Source organism: Fistularia commersonii, chromosome 21, assembly GCF_037954325.1.
Source record: "Fistularia commersonii isolate RoL2024-O1a breed Wild chromosome 21, RoL_Fcom_v1.0, whole genome shotgun sequence".
NCBI classification, from domain to species: domain Eukaryota; kingdom Metazoa; phylum Chordata; class Actinopteri; order Syngnathiformes; family Fistulariidae; genus Fistularia; species Fistularia commersonii.
In genome coordinates this window covers 10,203,526-10,226,056 of record NC_141304.1, presented here as the reverse complement: position 1 = coordinate 10,226,056, position 22,531 = coordinate 10,203,526, and the positions used below count along the sequence as shown (strand labels likewise).

Below are 22,531 nucleotides of genomic sequence, written 5' to 3'. Positions count from 1 at the left end.
TGAGTCCTTTCAAATAATAATTTGTTTCGCTTATTTTAAACGTGATTTGATGTCAAAATCAAGTCATATACATGAAATATCTGATCAAATTCTCTCAGATGATAGCTGTTTTAATTTTTAATATCATACTGAAAAGAGTCACACTTTTTATTGTTCCATAATGAGATAAGGTTTCTACCATACTAAAACTGAGCTTTATTTTAATTTTCTTAAATTATTATTATTTTTTTTATTTTTTTTATTTTTTTTGGGGGGGGGGGGTATTTGAGATCAAGTAAAATCACACACCATTCAAAGAAAATAAAAAAAGGTTAAAATGTTGACCACAGAGCTCAAAATCCATGCATAGTTTGACAATTTCATTTGCACTGCACTGCTGTGACGCGGACTGTGGCATCTTGTGATGTACGTCCTTCCACGCTTGCACCTGTAGAAAGTCTGCGGGTTGTCCGATTTTGTGTACAGTCCATCATCTCTGCGTGAACAGAAGTCACTCCGCGGATACACAATGGTGATGTTTTGGATGCAGCTGCTGGCTGTTGCCACCACGCCAATGCTGGCTGTGGTCACATGGACCGGTGGGTGTTGTGTGTCTTCCGTGGCAGAGATTGTGGCTGGAGGCACAGCAGTGGTTGTTTTCTGTATTGCCCACTCTAGACAAAACAAAACAGCAAAGATTTAGATAACGAACAACAAAGTGAAGTAATCCTTTATTACTCATTATGGAAGGGAATTATAGAACTGATGATGATGCATACTTTCCATTAAGTTTTGCTGGGGGCAAAGGGTGACTCAAGTAATGATAAACTGATCAGTTTATGTAGCACTATTAAATCCAACATGGCAAAGTGATTTGCAAAATATGACGGATATACTCAAAAGATACAGGCAACCAAAACACTGTGGTCAAAATGGACTTTCAGCCATTACTTATTGTCATGATATACGTTAAAGTATACTTTAATACTTACAAGAAAACACTCATATTGGAGAAAGATAGCAAACATTTCTTGAGGATTTGTCTGAAAGTCAACTACCTTTGTGCAATAATGTTCAATGACATGAAAATAATCAACTATTTGACGTCTTGTTGAGGATGCCTTAATTGTGATTCAGTCCTAACACAACTGATTCTGTGTGTATTTTTTTTTTTTGACTCGTTAACAGATTATTGGTTTTGACGAATTCCACAGGATTCATCGAATCCTACCAGTATCCAAACAACTGAAGTAGACCACTTTAATTCCACTCAAGGTTGTATTCTGTTATTGCCCAAAACACTTTTGAGTTGGGGTTCTCTCACCGTCGAGTTTACGTTTAAGATGCGATATCAGTGGAAATTTGCCCTGCCGACAGAACTTTCCAGAGAAATCGTCCATATCCATCGTAAAGACAGCAGCCCCTCCCAGTTGCCTGCTCTTCAGATAGTCCACCTGGAATGCAGAGCTCACTGATAAAGAGAATCTGGACAGAGTATCTGACCCTCCCGACATTTGAAGGCTCGTTCATACTTTGGCATCGTAGCTCCTCTGATTATCAAATCCGACCCATTGATTGCCTTTGGCAGCAAAAGGAACTTTCTGACTGTCCGTCCACTCAACCGAGGTGCCCTGCAGGAAAGCGCATGTCTGGAAAAGATGCACGGATAAATCCCGGTCAGTCCCATCTCTCTGTATTTGCTGTTGTAGGTCATACCAAACCTCATAACAATCAAACAGCTGAGGCGAGGGCCTCCATTAAAACCCAAACATTATCTATTTTTGGGAATATTACACATGTCTAGTTTGGGACCAAATTTTGATTTATCAACTGACAGACTATGATGTCAGTGATCTTGGTTTCCATGGCAGGATGGCTCATCTAAGATAAGATAAGATAAGATAAGATAAGATAAGATAAGATAAGATAAGATAAGATAAGATAAGATAAAATAAGATAAAATAAGATAAGATAAGATAAGATAAGATAAGATAAGACCCCTTGTTCTCAAAAACACATAAATGTGCGGGGGATATTTTGATTATATTCTGCCCGAAAGAGGTCAAAATATTCAAGTGAATCTGCCTCATTCCAAAAGAATGAAGCCTTTCTCGGGTTTTAGTTCTGGAGCAAATCCTGATCACGCCAATTTTTTTCATAAACAAAACTATTCTGTTTATAAAATTTATTGGCAGCAAAAAGATGCTAATCTTTCTGGGTCTCAGCTGTTCATCCGTGACTGTTGAACGCATGACTTTTACCTCATAGTAAGACCAGAGGCCAATCTGTTGGGTGTAGGGCCCCGGGACGGCGGGGCCGGTGATCGGAGCCCCTAGACCTGTTGCTGTGGTGGAGAGGGTGAAGGAACGGGCATGGAGGGGGAAACCAAGCAGCAACTTCCCTGGGGGAGCACCTTTCTCCAGCCAGTACTGCATGACATGATGCTTATTGGATAGAAACATAGGGAAAAACAAACCAAAAAGCATAATGTGGATTTAACAATATAGGGATACTTGAAGTCTCATCTGAAGGGGGTCAGCACTTGAATAGTTTAGTGTAACTGGACAGTAAAATAAACCCTGTGTCTGAGTAACCGTGCACTACTGCTACTTTACTCTGAGAAAACCTTCATGCTGCTATTGTAGCATATACCATTCTGGCACTGCTTACTAACCTTTGCACTAAACTGTACACAAAAAAAACCTCTACCTCTCTGGGATTGTGAGAAAAGTTTTCTAGATTCCCCCTGTATGTCAAGTACATGCATAGAAATTGACAATAAAACTGACTTTGACTTTGACATCAACAACATCAATAAATTTTGATTTAAATTAGGATCATACTTGACCAGTATCACAAATGAGGAACGGATAATTACAATGTTGGCACTGTCTCTGCTATAGAGCGGGCTGTGGTGGGCGGTCACTCTGTCTTGACCTCCATGGAGGTCAAATGCCTTTACGCTAATGAAGTCCAGGTACCTTAACGAAACACAGCAAATACACATGCGATGTGTATTGAGATCTATATTGAGAATGTGACGACAACTGCCATCTGATAGCAGAGAATACTGTGAACTGGGCACTAACTTTGCCATCTCAGGGATTTCGTATCTTGCATCAGGTGCGTTTGTTTGGGGTGTCACAGCAGCGGAGATAATCAGACGAGAGCTCTTCTGTCCTGCGCTCTCGGACTCGTAGGCCACCCGAAGCTCCTGGAACGTCACAGATATTCTCAGTGACAAATGTAAACTTACATTTTTTAAAGGAAAATCACGCTATATCAGGTATTTTGCCACATGCATGTTCCAGGGGAACCATAGAGCCAGGGGTCTGAAGCTGTCAAGAAGAATCTGAGTTTTGATTTAATTAAGGAGTCTAATTTTTGTGAAATAATGAATTTGTCCTTTGTCTCATAAGGGTTTCACCCCCAACATCCAGTCAAATTCTTATACATGCAGGACATTTACATAATTTTATTTAGGTTTGATTTTGTCACAGGATTTTCCACAAGTTTTGTTCATTTTAATGATTTGATTTTGGAATTTCAGGTATTACCATTGAACTGTCAGCACCTCCTGGTGATAGTAGTAATAAATCATCAAAGAGATCATTATAGTATTTCAAAGATTGCTTGATCAAGTATGATAAACTATTTCACTTTTCTAATCCAGCTACAATCCCTGTTAAAGCAATCCTCCTGTTGTGCTGATAACAAATAAATAAACAGGAAAGCCATTAATGAGTAGGATGCTGATAATCATCTTCCTATGTACCTGGCACAGAAGGGTGAAGCTGTTTTTGTCCTCCGGAGGATTTCCACGGGATCCAGGATGGTCCAAGTCTAGATCCAGGCCGTCAAAACCATAAGTTCTCAGAAATTTGATGGAGGATTGTATAAACTTTCCACGGGTTGCCGGATTGGATGCCATTGCGGAAAATCTACAGTGGACGATGTTCAGAATAAGCATGGTGTATTTGTCAGTCATACCACGTTCTTTCAAAATCACTCATTTCCTTTTTACAGCCAGTCATGTCAGTAAGTATGGGGCAGAATTTAAAATTTCACATAACCCAGAAAAAGTAGTGGCTTTTCATTAATTTGTCAAAGAATCAAGAAAGTAGATAGTTAGACCCCTGGTCCGACTGCCTGGTTCAAAGTGTCATCCTAATGCTTGGGAAATCATTTTGAGAAAAAAAAAAAAAGTACAGATCCTGTGCCCTTTGAGAGGTAGGTGATCTTGTGACACGGATTTGTGGTTGCCACTGTGACAAGGAAGGAAATCTATTTTTTTAAAAGGTGGGTTATGGCAACACCGACACACAAGACAAACAACATCGCCCTTCAGGAAAAATAGCCTGAACAGACCATCCCTTTTGTTCACAGGTTAAAAACTCTGTATATATGTGTCAGTCCTGACTGATCACATTATCATGATAGCTGATCCCGACCTCTTCTCGCACAGGATTAAGCTCAGGACGTTTCTTCATAATTTGAGTTTGGATTTGGACATCCTGTTTGGCCTGTTTAGGATTTTTGCCAGGCAGAAAATAGAGCCCACAACAGGAATCTCCTCCTTCCTTTCCAAAGAATATAAGGAAATAAAAAAAAGGTTTAAAAATGGCTTTGAAATGCATTTGATCTGAAATTCACAAATGTATTTTTATTCAGTGTTCTGTATATTTTCAGACTAGCAGTATGTAATGTATTTTTACTCACCTTGGTCCAGTGTTCTCCTCGCTGACTGACAGCAACACCTTCAGGCCGGAGCCAATGAAAGTGTCAAGAAACCGGAGAGTGATTGATGGAGGCAAAGTGTTGCTAAAATATAACAGATAAAATAAAATAATAAAAAGATGTTTGTTTTAATATCCTTTTTGTAAAAAAATAATGATGTCTCCAAAAAAAATTCAGATCAAGATTTGTGATCAGATACTTGCAAAAACATGATAAGATGATGAGAAATAAACAAGAAAGTAACTAGGAAGGGAATTACAATCCTGTGAAAAACCTTAAAAAGACATTTCTTCAGTCAAGATGTCAGCTGAGGATCATGAAGAAATTACTTTTCAAATTTCAAAAGACAAATAAGGAGAATCAGCAGGGCCGATTATTATGAACCAACAAAAAATGAATCCCCTTAAATGTAATAGACCCTAAAGTCCAGCTATCTGATGGACTTTAAAAGTGCTCTAATTATGTCTCAAGTAAATAATAGTTTCAGATTGTGTCCAGAAGATGTTTCAGATCTTAGTTGTTTAATATGAGCTAAGGTGAGCTATGTTTAACAAAAAACAGGAAACAAATGTAAAACAAATGGCTGTATCAGTGAAAGAAGTCAATCTATGGAACCACTTTGAAAAAAAGATAAAAATTCCTTAACAAATAACATTATTAATAAATATGAAACTATAAAAACATTAGGACGATTGCAGCGTCCTCCTGAATTCAAAATGTGTTTTTCAAACCTACATAGACATTATGATAAGTCACTTGGCCTTACTGTTACCTCTTCTTGAGCTCGGTGACTGAGACATAGAGGTTTGCCTCGTTCCACTCGGACTCTGAGATCTCATGGTCGTGGTTGATCACGGCGAAGGCGTAAACCAGGTGAGAGCACAGCAGGGGGTCCACGTCTGCGGGCAGAAATCTCCCGGCACCCCCTCTGTACTGCGACCAGTTACTAAAGTAGCACACCAGTGTCGTCATGGTTGCTGCATCAGAGATAAAAGAAAAGTAAATAAATACTGGTTGCAGAGCAGCATCACTTTAACTGTGATATTTTCAAAGTGTGTTACTCACAGGTTTGAATAATGAGTTGCAAAACCACTGTAAAACATAAAAAGTCAAATTGTTATGATAGGCCTTATATATTAAAGTCAAAGACAAAACTGATAAAAAGTCATCATTCACCGGTTATAATTGAAATTCCTGCATTCATGGCAGCTGCTGATGCTCCTTGGCATGTCCGCTAGTGTGACACAACCGAAAAAGATGCAACCGGCTCACACACGCTACGAGTGTGTGACATCACACACACACACATGAACTCCCATAGTGCCGCGAGTCACAAGGCGTGGTCTTTCAGCCGTGAACCTGAACCTGAAATAGACCTGAGAGGTCCAGGTGGGGTTACCTTTGCCTTGTTGTTATGTAATAACAGCAATTGGTTTGCATTCAGAAATGACAGTTAATAAATGAAAAAAATAATTTTAGTGTACTTAAAATATCTGGATATTTTGAATTATATATTTTGGATTCGTCCAAATAGCTCGTCTGTAAATTCCCATACCTTTAAGGTAAAAAGAGGTTCTGCATCTGGATCAATAGCGTTTTCAATCGCATGTTCATTTTAACACTTCCCCAAATATGCCATATTGGTATACTGGCAAATGTAACTGAATTAAATTTCCAGTTGAACACTCAAGTTCATCGCCAATCTTTCTCATGCCGGAGGAAAATAACTTCATCTGTAAGAATGAAAATTACGATCGAGGATTTTTTTCCGCTTTCTTTTAATAAGAATGACACGAGAGCGAGATCAATTTTTGTGCTCCGATTTCGTTTGGCTCGACACCCGAGGTACCTGTAACTCAAATCCTAGCCGTGGCTGTATTTTTAATATCCAGCCAGGTCATGATAATATCACACCATTTGCAGTGATTGACAGATTTAGACTCTCGAGACAAAAGGTGTGTCGGACTGAAGTGTTTTTCCCCCTCGGGGGTGGGGAGCGGTGGGAGCGGCCTGCAGTTTTTCAGGATAAACAGCATAGACAACAGGATCCAGGGAGAGAGAGGAAAACAAAACACCTGCATCGGCTCTCCTCGGTTACATGATTTATATCAAGCGTGCTCAAACAAGTCCTTTTGTTAAATTCAAATGAGTGACACTAACTAGTTGATATCCAGTTCTTTGGTTTTTAATCCGATGGTGCAAGCCATGAAAAATATACGGAATGCCGAGATGAGACCTCATATGTCCTCATATGAGAATTGAGGCTGCGAGCCTCAATCCGAGATCTCAGCTTTCAATCACGTCCCATCCTGTCGAGTGGGAATGAGCCTCGTAAATCCCCCTATCTTCCTCTGGGAGCTTTGTAGAAAAATAAGGATGTTGTTACTTAAGGGACGGTTTAGGTTTTCCGCTGCTATCCTTGCGGATACGGTGTTTTGAAAATATGCCTAATAATTCAATCTTACATTTACTGCTGGGATATTATTATAATTCAAAGCCTGTTGGAAGTGATTCCTGTCATATCTATGAATCCGCACAAATTCAAATTCTCATTGTTTCTTGCGATCACATATCTATCAAGATGTGCATGAATCCCCGAATGTCATGAAAATGCGGCAAATCCATTTAGGATTGTTTATGCTCTCCTGAGAGAGCAGATTGTCATGTGAAAAATATCCTTTTAATCTTATATTTGTATAGATATTGCCTTCTGACATGATTCTTTTAGCCCCAACAAAATGAAACACAATTGAGAATGTATGAGTCATAATAGTGATTAATCTAAAGTAATCCATTTCAACTGTGCGATTAAATCGGATTTAAAGGTCGACAGTTTTGGAGAGGTTTTCATCCACGATTTTACGGTGCAAGGCTCCATTCATTGGCCCCCCAATGCAGTGAAGTCATCCTGTACCATTTGCAGAAAACCCCCCAAACTCATAACGTTTCCACCCCAATGCTTGACTTTGGGGAAGGTCTTCTTCGGCTTGCACTCGTATTTTTTTTTATCCCCCAAACACTGCAAGTCGAGTCGATGCCAAGCAGCTCGAGTTTTTCCCAAGCCTTCTCTGAATCACGGCAAACCTAAGGTGGGGCTGTGCATGTGCCCTGTTGAGCAGGGGGCGACATTGCAGGACCAAGATTTCGGTACATTACTGCATTCAAGGATATGAAGGTAGTTGGTGTGAGAGAGGAGGATACAGAGGACAAAGTTGGATGGAGAATGTTGATTTGCTGTGGCAACCCCTGAAAGGAAAATCCGAAAGGAGAAGAAGAAGAGGAAGACGGCATTCCCAGGACCACAACCAATAACAAACAGAACAGGGGTCAGAACAATGGGAGACCACATGTCACAATGTTTGCTTTCTGTTCGGGAGTGGCTTATAAAGTAATACGTGATTGGTCATCACGCTGTTGCAATGTCACCAACTCACTAAGCAGAGTTCAGAAAGAGGAACTGAGAGTATATATCAACAGCATTTGAAAGCTCTTTGGTCTTTAGTGATTGTAAGAAACAGAATCCTTGAACAGGTGTGCTTTGTACACGTGATGAGTTAAGATAGGGAGGATTGGTGATTTTTTAACTTTGGACAGCTATGTGCCCCACGGGCAGCTAGAATTTCGAAGACTTGTTTCACTCAATAAAAGTTTGTTTAAACATAATTTTTTAATACATTTTCAACCGACACTCTTTCTATTGTCGTAATCAATAAACAAACAGAAAGATTAGAGTCCTTTGTAAGAGGGCCAGCATACAAATCCGGCAAAAACTCTAGTTCTCCCGTGCGTCTCCTGACGGTCACAAAAGCGATGATAAGAGTCGGCACCAAACAGATGAGATATGATCGAGAGAGCGAAAAAAAAGCAAAATATTTTTAACATTTTCTAAAAATTTTCTAAAAATTATCTATAGGTTGACTTCGCAAATTTACAACAAATTCATGCCGTGTAACATGCTAGGACGCCTGAACGCGCCCACCCATGCTGACATACCGAACATTGTGCGGAAAAGTTGGGTGACCTCATTATGGCTTTTTATTTTTGTGTCTATCCTATTTATTTGTAGACATTGTGAAAGCACTCATTTTGCCAAACCCTGTAACCACGGCATCCTTCCATGACTGTAACGCTGAAGTAAACGTGTTCATTGCCAGGAAATCACAAGTGCAACTTCTTAACCTCGGCCTGAGTCACAAAGATGTTACAAGATCCTTGAGAATTTGTAAACCTATTATTACTATCCATCCCACTGATATTATATGCCCTGTATCTTTTGTTTGCTTTTGTACTTTAAAAAAAAAATCAAGAGATTGGTTATACAGTGTTGAGATACGTACAGAAAAAATTAAAACTTTGTACCAAAATACTATACCTATATTAAATATAACAACCATCAATAACTATATTAAAACTGATAACAAAATGTTATCTATACAACCATAGTCACAAACACATTGATGTGAATGATTGTAAACACAGTATACTCAAAGACACACAAGTATTTTGATAGATGACATTCACATTAGATTGTTTCTTGTCTCGACGCTCATGGCCAGGTGCAGCACATGCAGCTTTCTTGGAAGACAGTTCCGGTACCGCAGGGTCTGACGTAGGTGAGGCCCGCAGCGCACATGTAGAAGTTAATCTTGCTGTCAGGCTTGGCGTACAAGCCATCGGGTTTGCCATTGCAGAAGCCGCTTCCTGGTGCATGGGTGGTGGTGGTGGTGGTAGTGGTTGGACTTTTGGTGGTGTTCGCACCGGGTTCGCGGGTTGTAGTTGGGGGAAGTGGCGGTAGCTCTATATTTGGTCGATGGATGGGAAATGTATGTTACTGATCGAAGCACAGAAGTGAATATCTTTGAATGCTTGTGTAAATCATCAATTAGATTATAACCACTGGGCCAGACAACATAAGTATAGAAAGTGTTTTAGTGCTACTTCTTGTTTTATACTGACTGACACCAAACCATCTACCCCTCACATGTACCTTCATGTATGTAGATACTCTGCTGATACATTAAATTACATAAGTGCAAAACTGGGTGTCTAAAAATGGATTATATGTAGGTCATTGATCAACTTACACTAAACAAGATTTTTCCATGCTTAGTATCTTAAATGCATTTGTGTTAGAAATCAAACGCTGTAGTTCTTGTGGCAAACTCCAAATACGTTTGTTTGGTGTTTAAATCTAGTTAACGTTTGTCATTTCAATTATAAGAAACCACTTTGGTCATGCATGTTTGATCCACAGGACTGGATCAACTTTCATGTACCTCAAGGTAGAATTGAATTCTCACATATCTCGCAGGCCCTCATTGAGGTCACTGTTATGACTGATTATTGAATTAGCTTTAGTCTCCAGAACTATGAGAAAGTTCCACAAAGAAGCAGGTCACTCTTTCAAAATATAAATGTTGCTTACCAATATTCAGAAGGTTGCGAAGATGAGCCATCAGTGGGTGCGGACCCTCCCCGCAGAATCGTCCTGCAAAGTCATCCAGGTCCAGGGCCCACACGAAGGCGCCGCCAAAGTTATGCTCCTTCAGGTAGCGCACCTTTTAGGTAAAAAAAGAAGAGAAATTTGGGTTGTTACCTTGGAAACAGAGCGAATGTGCTAAAAAAACAAACTCAGTTGGTGCTCTAGGTACCTTGATCTCATAGCTCTGCTTGTTGTCAAATCCCACCCACTCATTGTTTTTGGTGGCATAGGGAACTTTCTGGTCCTCAATCCATCCAACAGTGGCGCCGTTCAAGAAGTTGCAGATCTGAATCAGGGATGAGAACAGAGGGTTTGCACTGATTTTCACATCCCTGGGGCCTTGGATGTCTCTGAAATAGATAAAGCATTTCTACCTCATAGTATGACATGACCCCAGCTTCTCGTGTGAACGGTCCAGCGGATGCAGGGCCGTTGGCCGGAGACCCCACCACAGAACTTGTTGATGTCAAGCGGAATCCACGACCATAAGTGGCGAAACCCATCCTCAGCTTCTCCACGGGGGCGCCGTTGTCCCTCCAGTACTTCATGGCAAAGTCCTACAAAATTACATGGAAAAGGTGAAGCCGGGTTCTCTGTCAAAATATTTTCCATGTTAATATTTGCCCCAATGCTACCTACAGTGTTAAAGTAGATGAGGTCACCGAAGTCCTGTGAGCCACGATACAGAGGGCTGTTGTGCCCAGTGAACTGCTCCCATGTCCCGTGGAAGTCGTAAGTCATCACATTGATGAAGTCCATCTCTCTGCGGGGTAGACAAACCCAGGAGTATCACTTAAATCCATAATAGAGGCCAACGCTTGGCTTATACCTCTATCAATTCAGATGGCCTACACTTACACATCTGGGTTCCAATACTGTCTCCTAAGGTGACTTCTGTTTAGGTTCTCTATAAACCGTTATCTGGATTAGTATGTTAACCGTATAATAACTCCATTGTTAACAGAGAGCTCTGGTTGGATGTGGGTTGCTTGAAATGCATGAGTGAGGAAAATGTAATATTGTGTACCAATTGTTGGGGAAATGATACGCCGTGTAGGATGTATGTCACCACAATGTTGAGTTTCATTTGTGTGTGTAAACCCAGTGTGTCGTGATTCTCTTGAGAATAATCCGTAGGCGCTGCGCTCACTTGGCAATCTCTGCAATTTCATATCCGCCGTCGATGGTTCCCTTCCCTGCAGCCACAGCAGCAGTCAGCATCAGCTGCGGCTTTCCGGAAGCAGCAGCCTCAGCTTTGTAGGCAGTGACGATTTCCTGTGGGTATGAATTAAAAAATAGCAGGTGTAACCAATGGAGCAGCTCGGGTTGCATAGCAACCCACCAAAATTGTGGATTTAACATCGACAGAAAAGGTTTGAGTCGAAAACACTGAGGAGTAACAAACAGAGATGTTTGCTGGCTAAAAAAATACAGATACAAAAATACAGATGCAAACAATACAAAATGGATATGTTTCTACAAATATTGACTAATTAAAGGCATATGGTTTCTGGTAGTATTTCTCATCAACATGCTGCCCCTTTCATGGTTCTGACTGGCTTTAGTTCCAACCAGTCACATCTGTGTGCAGCCGTTTTTATAAATGAAGAGAAAGAGGCCAAGATTCAAGAGCAATGTCATCCAAAATACAACTAAAATACATGTATACCCACCCTGTCTTCTTCGGCTTGCACTCGTATTTTTTTTATCCCCCAAACACTGCAAGTCGAGTCGATGCCAAGCAGCTCGAGTTTTTCCCAAGCCTTCTCTGAATCACGGCAAACCTAAGGTGGGGCTGTGCATGTACCCTGTTGAGCTGGGGGCGACATTGCAGGACCAAGATTTCGGTACATTACTGCATTCAAGGATATGAAGGTAGTTGGTGTGAGAGAGGAGGATACAGAGGACAAAGTTGGATGGAGAATGTTGATTTGCTGTGGTGACCCCTGAAAGGAAAATCCGAAAGGAGAAGAAGAAGAGGAAGACGGCATTCCCAGGACCACAACCAATAACAAACAGAACAGGGGTCAGAACAATGGGAGACCACATGTCACAATGTTTGCTTTCTGTTCGGGAGTGGCTTATAAAGTAATACGTGATTGGTCATCACGCTGTTGCAATGTCACTAACTCACTAAGCAGAGTTCAGAAAGAGGAACTGAGAGTATATATCAACAGCATTTGAAAGCTCTTTGGTCTTTAGTGATTGTAAGAAACAGAATCCTTGAACAGGTGTGCTTTGTACACATGATGAGTTAAGATAGGGAGGATTGGTGATTTTTTAACTTTGGACAGCTATGTGCCCCACGGGCAGCTGGAATTTCGAAGACTTGTTTCACTCAATAAAAGTTTGTTTAAACATAATTTTTTAATACATTTTCAACCGACACTCTTTCTATTGTCGTAATCAATAAACAAACAGAAAGATTAGAGTCCTTTGTAAGAGGGCCAGCATACAAATCCGGCAAAAACTCTAGTTCTCCCGTGCGTCTCCTGACGGTCACAAAAGCGATGATAAGAGTCGGCACCAAACAGATGAGATATGATCGAGAGAGCGAAAAAAAAGCAAAATATTTTTAACATTTTTTATAAATTTTCTAAAAATTATCTATAGGTTGACTTCGCAAATTTACAACAAATTCATGCCGTGTAACATGCTAGGATGCCTGAACGCGCCCACCCATGCTGACATACCGAACATTGTGCGGAAAAGTTGGGTGACCTCATTATGGCTTTTTATTTTTGTATCTATCCTATTTATTTGCAGACACTGTGAAAGCACTCATTTTGCCAAACCATGTAACCACGGCATCCTTCCATGACTGTAACGCTGAAGTAAACGTGTTCATTGCCAGGAAATCACAAGTGCAACTTCTTAACCTCGGCCTGAGTCACAAAGATGTTACAAGATCCTTGAGAATTTGTAAACCTATTATTACTATCCATCCCACTGATATTATATGCCCTGTATCTTTTGTTTGCTTTTGTACTTTAAAAAAAAAAATCAAGAGATTGGTTATACAGTGTTGAGATACGTACAGAAAAAATTAAAACTTTGTACCAAAATACTATACCTATATTAAATATAACAACCATCAATAACTATATTAAAACTGATAACAAAATGTTATCTATACAACCATAGTCACAAACACATTGATGTGAATGATTGTAAACACAGTATACTCAAAGACACACAAGTATTTTGATAGATGACATTCACATTAGATTGTTTCTTGTCTCGACGCTCATGGCCAGGTGCAGCACATGCAGCTTTCTTGGAAGACAGTTCCGGTACCGCAGGGTCTGACGTAGGTGAGGCCCGCAGCGCACATGTAGAAGTTAATCTTGCTGTCAGGCTTGGCGTACAAGCCATCGGGTTTGCCATTGCAGAAGCCGCTTCCTGGTGCATGGGTGGTGGTGGTGGTGGTAGTGGTTGGACTTTTGGTGGTGTTCGCACCGGGTTCGCGGGTTGTAGTTGGGGGAAGTGGCGGTAGCTCTATATTTGGTCGATGGATGGGAAATGTATGTTACTGATCGAAGCACAGAAGTGAATATCTTTGAATGCTTGTGTAAATCATCAATTAGATTATAACCACTGGGCCAGACAACATAAGTATAGAAAGTGTTTTAGTGCTACTTCTTGTTTTATACTGACTGACACCAAACCATCTACCCCTCACATGTACCTTCATGTATGTAGATACTCTGCTGATACATTAAATTACATAAGTGCAAAACTGGGTGTCTAAAAATGGATTATATGTAGGTCATTGATCAACTTACACTAAACAAGATTTTTCCATGCTTAGTATCTTAAATGCATTTGTGTTAGAAATCAAACGCTGTAGTTCTTGTGGCAAACTCCAAATACGTTTGTTTGGTGTTTAAATCTAGTTAACGTTTGTCATTTCAATTATAAGAAACCACTTTGGTCATGCATGTTTGATCCACAGGACTGGATCAACTTTCATGTACCTCAAGGTAGAATTGAATTCTCACATATCTCGCAGGCCCTCATTGAGGTCACTGTTATGACTGATTATTGAATTAGCTTTAGTCTCCAGAACTATGAGAAAGTTCCACAAAGAAGCAGGTCACTCTTTCAAAATATAAATGTTGCTTACCAATATTCAGAAGGTTGCGAAGATGAGCCATCAGTGGGTGCGGACCCTCCCCGCAGAATCGTCCTGCAAAGTCATCCAGGTCCAGGGCCCACACGAAGGCGCCGCCAAAGTTATGCTCCTTCAGGTAGCGCACCTTTTAGGTAAAAAAAGAAGAGAAATTTGGGTTGTTACCTTGGAAACAGAGCGAATGTGCTAAAAAAACAAACTCAGTTGGTGCTCTAGGTACCTTGATCTCATAGCTCTGCTTGTTGTCAAATCCCACCCACTCATTGTTTTTGGTGGCATAGGGAACTTTCTGGTCCTCAATCCATCCAACAGTGGCGCCGTTCAAGAAGTTGCAGATCTGAATCAGGGATGAGAACAGAGGGTTTGCACTGATTTTCACATCCCTGGGGCCTTGGATGTCTCTGAAATAGATAAAGCATTTCTACCTCATAGTATGACATGACCCCAGCTTCTCGTGTGAACGGTCCAGCGGATGCAGGGCCGTTGGCCGGAGACCCCACCACAGAACTTGTTGATGTCAAGCGGAATCCACGACCATAAGTGGCGAAACCCATCCTCAGCTTCTCCACGGGGGCGCCGTTGTCCCTCCAGTACTTCATGGCAAAGTCCTACAAAATTACATGGAAAAGGTGAAGCCGGGTTCTCTGTCAAAATATTTTCCATGTTAATATTTGCCCCAATGCTACCTACAGTGTTAAAGTAGATGAGGTCACCGAAGTCCTGTGAGCCACGATACAGAGGGCTGTTGTGCCCAGTGAACTGCTCCCATGTCCCGTGGAAGTCGTAAGTCATCACATTGATGAAGTCCATCTCTCTGCGGGGTAGACAAACCCAGGAGTATCACTTAAATCCATAATAGAGGCCAACGCTTGGCTTATACCTCTATCAATTCAGATGGCCTACACTTACACATCTGGGTTCCAATACTGTCTCCTAAGGTGACTTCTGTTTAGGTTCTCTATAAACCGTTATCTGGATTAGTATGTTAACCGTATAATAACTCCATTGTTAACAGAGAGCTCTGGTTGGATGTGGGTTGCTTGAAATGCATGAGTGAGGAAAATGTAATATCGTGTACCAATTGTTGGGGAAATGATACGCCGTGTAGGATGTATGTCACCACAATGCTGAGTTTCATTTGTGTGTGTAAACCCAGTGTGTCGTGATTCTCTTGAGAATAATCCGCAGGCGCTGCACTCACTTGGCAATCTCTGCAATTTCATATCCGCCGTCGATGGTTCCCTTCCCTGCAGCCACAGCAGCAGTCAGCATCAGCTGCGGCTTTCCGGAAGCAGCAGCCTCAGCTTTGTAGGCAGTGACGATTTCCTGTGGGTATGAATTAAAAAATAGCAGGTGTAACCAATGGAGCAGCTCGGGTTGCATAGCAACCCACCAAAATTGTGGATTTAACGTCGACAGAAAAGGTTTGAGTCGAAAACACTGAGGAGTAACAAACAGAGATGTTTGCTGGCTAAAAAAATACAGATACAAAAATACAGATGCAAACAATACAAAATGGATATGTCTCTACAAATATTGACTAATTAAAGGCATATGGTTTTTGGTAGTATTTCTCATCAACATGCTGCCCTTTCCATGGTTCTGACTGGCTTTAGTTCCAACCAGTCACATCTGTGTGCAGCCGTTTTTATAAATGAAGAGAAAGAGGCCAAGATTTAAGAGCAATGTCATCCAAAATACAACTAAAATACATGTATACCCACCCTGACGAGCACAGTGAACCTCTGTTTATCCTCTGGGGGACTTCCTCGAGCGCCGGGGTATTCCCAGTCCAGATCCAGACCATCGAATCCATAAGTCCTCAGGAATCTGATGGTGGACTGGATGAATGCCTGACGGTTGGCAGGATTGGACACCATGATGGAGAACCTGGGAAAACGTTTAAATGGAAAGAAAAGCCAGTGAGTTAAGAGGCAGGTTGGGAAAGAAGGATGGGACTTGAATGATTGACTGAACCTCAATGTTGCCATAGTTCCTCATTAAATGTTCACATTGTTAATACTAAACATTTTCCATGATCATCAGAAGAAATAGATCAAACTGTCTTGAGTCGCTTTTGTCAGACAATTCACTTGCATGCATTTCAGTCATTCTTTAATTTGGTATCTATGCAGCTTATTCTGCACTCAGGGTTGCAAGAGGGCTGAAACCTTTCCCTGCTGTTATTGGCCAAGAAGGAAGGGTATGAAGACATCCAACTCTGAAATTGCACCATTGTGTTTTTTTTATTAATTTATATGTTTAAAAACCAAATAAAAAACAGAAATTGAGTTGTGCATTGGCTTTTTTCATGCATTAGTCATCCAAATGATGCTCCTTAAACGGACGACTTTTGCCTCTGTATTTGCTAAAAAACTCCGAGCTGTCAGTTAAAGGCAAAACCGTCATGTTTTTTTTATTATCAGCCCATGGAGATGGTTGTAGAACGCTGCTGATTAGATAGTGTTATTCCCAACCCTCAAACTCAGTCAGGGAAAGTGAAATTTCCTTCTATATTCTTTCAAATGTGACTCACTGCTGCGATCCAAAGTTCCATCCACCTACAGCCAACAGCGTCTTCAGGTGGGGGTTCCTGGAAACCACAGAAAAAGACTGAGCGTGAATGCAAATAACATAATAATCGCATTTTTTCATCATTCTTTCCTTATTTAAGCAAACACTTCGAGGCATCTTGATCCGTTCCGGGCTGTGCTTAGGTAACCTAAGGGAAACCCAAGTTGGGTTTCTCGTGATCTTCACTCACCTGTTCTTTAAGCTGTTGAAAGATTTGTACAGGACCTCGTCATTCCACTCGAATGTGACGATTTCATTATTATGGTTGATCATGGAGAAAGCATAGATCAGAGTGGTACACAGGAAGGGGTCCACATCTTGTGGCATGAATTTCCCCTGACCAGGTCTGTACTGGGACCAGTTAGTGAAGTAACACACCATCTGGTTGGCAGAGGCTGTGGGTGCAAAAGAATAATTGACAAAAAGTTGTGACAAAGTGGTATGTAAGTGAAATGAAATGGTCTGCTTGATGTCATATTATGCAAACTTACCTAGCTGGCAAAACACCAGGCATAAACCTGAGAAATACAGAAAGGGAGGAGTCAGAGGAGCCTTTGTTTACTGATAATGGCCAAAGAGACGCGTTATCCTTACATGAAAAATAAATGAACAAACAAAAACACAAATAGATTTATTTCCCTCTCCGCTCCCTTCAGGGCTCACCACCGTGAATCATCTGCCCCCATCGAACCCCGGTCTCTGAAATCTAGTTATTTATCGAAATTGCATAGAATTTGAAACAGGAGTGTTTGCTGGACATTCTAACAAAATAATACAATTTTGAGTTTAGGTGAGTATTCTATGCCTCCTGAATATTTATTTGATATTTGTTATTCACAGCATCTTCTATACATGCCTTCCGTTTTTTTCAATGTCTCCAGAATAATTTCACAAAAGTATTCCTATTGATTTCTCAGTGAAATTTTGCAATGAGAGCTCCCGGCTCGGAGCATGTAAAGGTTTTTTTTAGTTTAAATACATAGACAGACAATAGTGCGTAGTTATATACATGATGCGGATGGCATGAAGGGTGATATGAATAGGACTGAATATGACTGAGTTTAAACTGCAGTAGTAAGTGCAGTTTCATAACTTTCTTATTTTCAAATTAAGACCAAAGTATTCCGGTAAAATTAAAAGCATATTGTCCTCGGCCAAGAGGATCGTGAGTGCACTGCAGTTGTCCATCAATCCATCACCTTGTGGAAAGGTCTCAAAAACTCAGGTACGCAATGAAATTCGTTGATGTTTAACATTACCGTTTGAAAATAAAAGCGAGATAAATTCTTGTCATACCTGCAAGGATTGTGAGACGCGTCATCTTGACCTCACTTTTTCACGTGTTGCTTTGACAACTGTCGAACAAGAAGAAGCGGCACATTTAAATAGTCTCACGACATAATCCAGATGTATGTCATCAGCGGCAGGTTGCTGTTACAGACGCATACTCACCCTTGGATCGGATGGAAGACCAAAAAACGGCTGCATGGTCGAGCCTTTTATACAGTGTACAGCACTAGTTGTTCTATCAGTGTTATCGATAGCGGCGGAGTGATAAACATCATGAATATTCATGTGATAAGAACACACTGCGTTTAAAGCATATGGACAATAATTTACTCGGGTCAGAACCTGGTTTTACAGGCAACCGTCCCAATCTGAAGCCACAAACTAGTGTGTGTATTAGTTTTATAAAAGTAAATTATACAGTAGCGTACATTCTCAGCGACATACAATATGGTTAGATAACATATTTATATTCCTGTTATATAATATCACAGGATATGTCAAGATAAAAAGAGCGAGTTGAAAACCACCAGAAGGGAGTCAGTTAATTATTTATGATTATTATTAGAACAAATGAATACTTTACTTCTTTATTGAAACTCATCTGGTTACAATAAGGTTGTTGAATAAAAAGAAATTCCTTCTTTTTTTTTGAAAACTGATCAGAATATGTAGTGGTTTGTGAAATAAGTGAGGAACAGCTTGAAGCGTTCCTGTTCAACATTAACAGTCGGGATTGTCTTATCATGCCTGCGGTGACCATTGACCATCAAGATGTCCTACACTTGGAGATAAAGCACGGGGCTGGATGGGATTATTCGGGTTTGCACGCCCGGGGTACGTTAAACTGACTTGTCAAAGAGTTAGAAAGGAAAAACACACACAAATCCCCCTGCCCAGATAGGGATGGGTGCTGGATCAAAAAAAAGTTTGACTTAGTAGACTTTTGAGAAAATCCGCACACCAAAAAATGCACTGTCAAGAAAAGATGATTTATTTTGCATGATGTTTAAAGCGAAAAATGAGGCTCTTTCTCAGATGCTACTGGAGATATGATTATAAACATATCTTCGGGAAGCATCTGAAGAAAAGCCTATTCTTTGATTCCTGATGATCCCACACTAAATTATCTCACTTCCAAAAGGATATTAGACCCTGTGTTTATATAACAGCGTGAATAATCTTGCAATGTCATGAACTTATCAGTTTGAATGTGCTGATACTTTGGTTCACTTGATATACTTAGAAACAGATTGAGCTTAACATGGCTGAGAGGCGTCTCTGGAACAGAAAGTGTAAGAATATTCAGTGAATATTAATATAAATTAATTAATATAGATGAGGTTAGTCGAATCAAAAATCAAACGTGCGTCTGAATGGATCTGTGAAACATTTACAGTAAAGCAATACAGAAACCTGCTCCTAAGCTTCTAGCCTTACTACCTTTCCACTTGGTATCCTGGACACACAGTACAGGACTGTCTCAGAAAATTAGAATATTGTGATAAAGTTCTTTATCTTCTGTAATGCAATTAAAAAGAACAAAAATAACTTTTTCATGATATTCTTATATTTTGAGATACGATATTTGAGTTTTCTTAAGATATAAGCCATAATCAGCAATATTAAAATAATAAAAGGCTTGCAATATTTCAGTTGATTTATAATGAATCCAGAATGTATGAAATTTTTGCTTTGTAAAAGAACTTAATCACAATATTCTAATTTTCTGATACAGTCCTGTATATCCTTCCTTCTCTACATCATGTCGACCACCTTTTCCTGTCATGGTCCGGATATTCAAAATCCTACTCTCAGTCTCAGACTTTTGCCTTTCCTCATCTCTCTCTGCTTCCGAACACACCCTCCCCCTCTCCTTCTTTGGCCTTCAGTAGCCCGGTTTCCATTGATACCCTGTAGATCATCGTTACCAATGGCGGTCGCTGTTAACCCGGGCCTCGACTGATTGTTTTGCATGTTTGGTTTTTGCAAAAACTTTACACCGGATGCCCTTCCTGACGCCACCCTCTGCATTTATCCAATCTTAGGGCTGGCTCAGCGAGACACTGGCCCGTGTCGCCCTGAGGCTGCATTACTGTGCCTTCGCAATGACAAATAAATCTTGATTCTTGATTCTATATACATTTTTGTTTTGCACACACAAGTTCACATTGCTGTAAACAAATCAAAATCAGCTGATGTCAACTTTATTTAGAATGAGCAGTTCACATCGCTCCATGATCAACTGACATTTTACGGGTTTTTTGCATTTATCATATTTCCCCTTTATCTTTTTTCTCTGAACTGAAACTGTACTGTTCTGACACCCCTGACCTGAAGTATATGGAAAGAGAAGATAGAGACCTGTTGCAGATGCAGTAAAAGGAGAATATTTGAATGCATCCTTTATGACACACACTGCTTTATCAGTAAGAACACAAGATAGTTTGTCTCAGATGAGTGTTGTTTGATCTGCAGAGATGGCATGTCCCATTTTTCCGATGACGCCCTAATTTAAATTAACTCCCTCGAATGGATCGAGATGTTTTCGCAGGAAAGGTAACCTGAAAGGTCACGATTGTCAAAATGAAACCAAATCAACACCATCCAACCGTTAGCGTGGAATTTTTCTATTCATTTTTTATCTATCCATTTATTCTGATATAGTCCAATATATTCTTGGCTCGGGCAGATCTGATGTTTTGGAGAACGCCCTCTTTTGAAATCCACATGCCTGCTTTTCTTTAGCACAACAGACAAAGGTTGACTTCATGTGAGTAACGATATAAAAGAGGGGTATAAATACTGTTTTCTATTTACACTATAGCAGACGGGGCCAATAAAAACATCATGTCCCGTTAAGACCGCATGTGAATGCTATTGAAGCGGATTTCATGATGTCACTGAAATATAAAGTTCCAGAAGTGTGAGTGGCTGAATAGCTCTCTGTAGCTCCTGCGATTGCTTGGTCCAAGGTGAACCTCACCTATCACCTAATGACAGCTGGGACAGGCTTCGACTCCCCCAATGCCCCAAACTACAGTATTAGGATTTATAGATGTAGCTCTTAGAGTAGCTGCTGAGCAATGGTTGGAATTGACATTTCGTTGCAGCGCTCCGGTAAATGGTCCCACTTCAGATTTACACAGGATTGCATTCACCCAATCATGCACACACTCACACACCGATGGTGGCAGCGTTGCCATGCAAGGTGTTAACCATCAGAGAAAAGTGGTGGTTCAGTGTCACCCAACAGGAGAAGCCTGGAATCAGACCGATTTGTAGCGACAGAGGCTCCACCGACTACGACCAACCCTCCAACCTAATAATGAATATTCCTGTTTTTTTTTGTTGCCCTTGATTATGTATGATTGCAGGTTTTCATTACACACATAATCCGACGTTTCTTACAAAAGTAAGTGTTCTATATTTGTATTTTCCGAAGGTGGGACTGTCAACATGACAGAGGGCGAATTGCGTCAACTAGGGCGTCAGGATTTTCTCTCTAAACCCCTCAGATCATGTTCACTGCTCTGGTTACACTTTCAAACCAGCTGAGGCTACCTTATGTGTATCAAATAACTGGTTTTGTGAGTAATATAGTAAAATCGTTTTAAATGCATTGACCTGAAATCAACTCTCAATGCAAATACCCATCTGAAGCTGGAAATGGTTAAATCTAGGGCAACCTAAGTGACACACTCACACCTAAACAGCATTAAACAATACAGGTAGTCCTTACTTACGACGGGGTTATGTTCCAAGGAGTCAATCATTAAGCGATTTTGTCGTTCAACAAAACACTTGCATTTCTACCGCACTACCGTAGAGTAATTGCATACATATATATCTTTTAATGTTTATATTTCCTGTGCATCGTGTATTTGCAAGTGTATTTGCAGTCCCTATGTCCTCTATTGTAAGTCGCTTTGGATAAAAGCGTCTGCCAAATGCAATGTAATGTAATGTAATGTAATGTAATGTTATATTTGCATGAATATAGGGCAATTAGAAGCGCTGGTAAACATGTGCAATACGTAATCAGTCACAACTTCCCTGCCAGTGCTTTCCGAATCGATTTTAATTTTATCATAAAGACCGTTGTAACTCAGAGTCGTCGTTAACCAAGTACATCGTGAAGTGAGGACCACCTGTATATGCAAATTAGGGGGAGTTATCCAGTTTTGGCTTCGGCCTCACATCTCGAAGGACCCTGGTTCGATTCTGACAAGGGTACCTTCTGTGTGGAGTTTGCATGCTCTCCCTGTGTTTTCTCTGGGTTCTCTGGTTTCCTCCCACAGTCCGAAAACATGCAGCAGGTTAATTGGAAAATATTGGGA

General features: G+C 40.5%; 3 protein-coding genes across 3 annotated transcripts; all 3 read right to left on the bottom strand.

Moving 5' to 3' along the window:
• Positions 1-1,505: 1,505 nt before the first annotated feature.
• LOC147222248 (acidic mammalian chitinase-like) lies at positions 1,506-3,920 on the bottom strand. The gene is made up of 5 exons (XM_086168945.1): positions 3,755-3,920; positions 3,069-3,193; positions 2,858-2,960; positions 2,241-2,423; positions 1,506-1,610 (listed from the first exon to the last, which is right to left on the bottom strand). The coding sequence occupies exons 1-5, from the start codon at positions 3,908-3,910 to the stop codon at positions 1,506-1,508; spliced, it is 672 nt and encodes a 223-aa protein (XP_086025071.1). The 5' UTR covers positions 3,911-3,920.
• A 5,342-nt stretch (positions 3,921-9,262) lies between these two features.
• On the bottom strand, positions 9,263-12,924 carry LOC147222247 (acidic mammalian chitinase-like). Its single transcript, XM_086168943.1, has 7 exons — positions 12,892-12,924; positions 11,349-11,473; positions 10,838-10,961; positions 10,573-10,755; positions 10,368-10,484; positions 10,142-10,274; positions 9,263-9,513 (listed from the first exon to the last, which is right to left on the bottom strand). The coding sequence occupies exons 1-7, from the start codon at positions 12,922-12,924 to the stop codon at positions 9,263-9,265; spliced, it is 966 nt and encodes a 321-aa protein (XP_086025069.1).
• Positions 12,925-13,445: 521 nt separating this feature from the next.
• LOC147222246 (acidic mammalian chitinase-like) lies at positions 13,446-18,225 on the bottom strand. Its single transcript, XM_086168079.1, has 11 exons — positions 18,201-18,225; positions 17,396-17,422; positions 17,095-17,299; positions 16,867-16,923; positions 16,055-16,220; positions 15,532-15,656; positions 15,021-15,144; positions 14,756-14,938; positions 14,551-14,667; positions 14,325-14,457; positions 13,446-13,696 (listed from the first exon to the last, which is right to left on the bottom strand). Exons 1-11 carry the CDS (start codon positions 18,223-18,225, stop codon positions 13,446-13,448), a joined length of 1,413 nt encoding a protein of 470 aa, XP_086024205.1.
• Positions 18,226-22,531: the final 4,306 nt, after the last annotated feature.

Coding starts and splice junctions, on each gene's coding strand:
- LOC147222248 (XM_086168945.1), bottom strand. CDS start 3,910: ATGGCATCCAATCCGGCAACCCGTGGAAAGTTTATACAATCCTCCATC. Junction 2,961..3,068: donor GAAATCCCTGAGATGGCAAA/GTTAGTGCCCAG, acceptor TGTTTCGTTAAG/GTACCTGGACTTCATTAGCG. Junction 1,611..2,240: donor GCCTCTGGTCTTACTATGAG/GTAAAAGTCATG, acceptor GCTTTCCTGCAG/GGCACCTCGGTTGAGTGGAC.
- LOC147222247 (XM_086168943.1), bottom strand. CDS start 12,924: ATGAGGTCACCCAACTTTTCCGCACAATGTTCG. Junction 10,962..11,348: donor GAAATTGCAGAGATTGCCAA/GTGAGCGCAGCG, acceptor TCTACCCCGCAG/AGAGATGGACTTCATCAATG. Junction 10,756..10,837: donor ACCTCATCTACTTTAACACT/GTAGGTAGCATT, acceptor GTAATTTTGTAG/GACTTTGCCATGAAGTACTG.
- LOC147222246 (XM_086168079.1), bottom strand. CDS start 18,225: ATGACGCGTCTCACAATCCTTGCAG. Junction 15,145..15,531: donor GAAATTGCAGAGATTGCCAA/GTGAGTGCAGCG, acceptor TCTACCCCGCAG/AGAGATGGACTTCATCAATG. Junction 14,939..15,020: donor ACCTCATCTACTTTAACACT/GTAGGTAGCATT, acceptor GTAATTTTGTAG/GACTTTGCCATGAAGTACTG.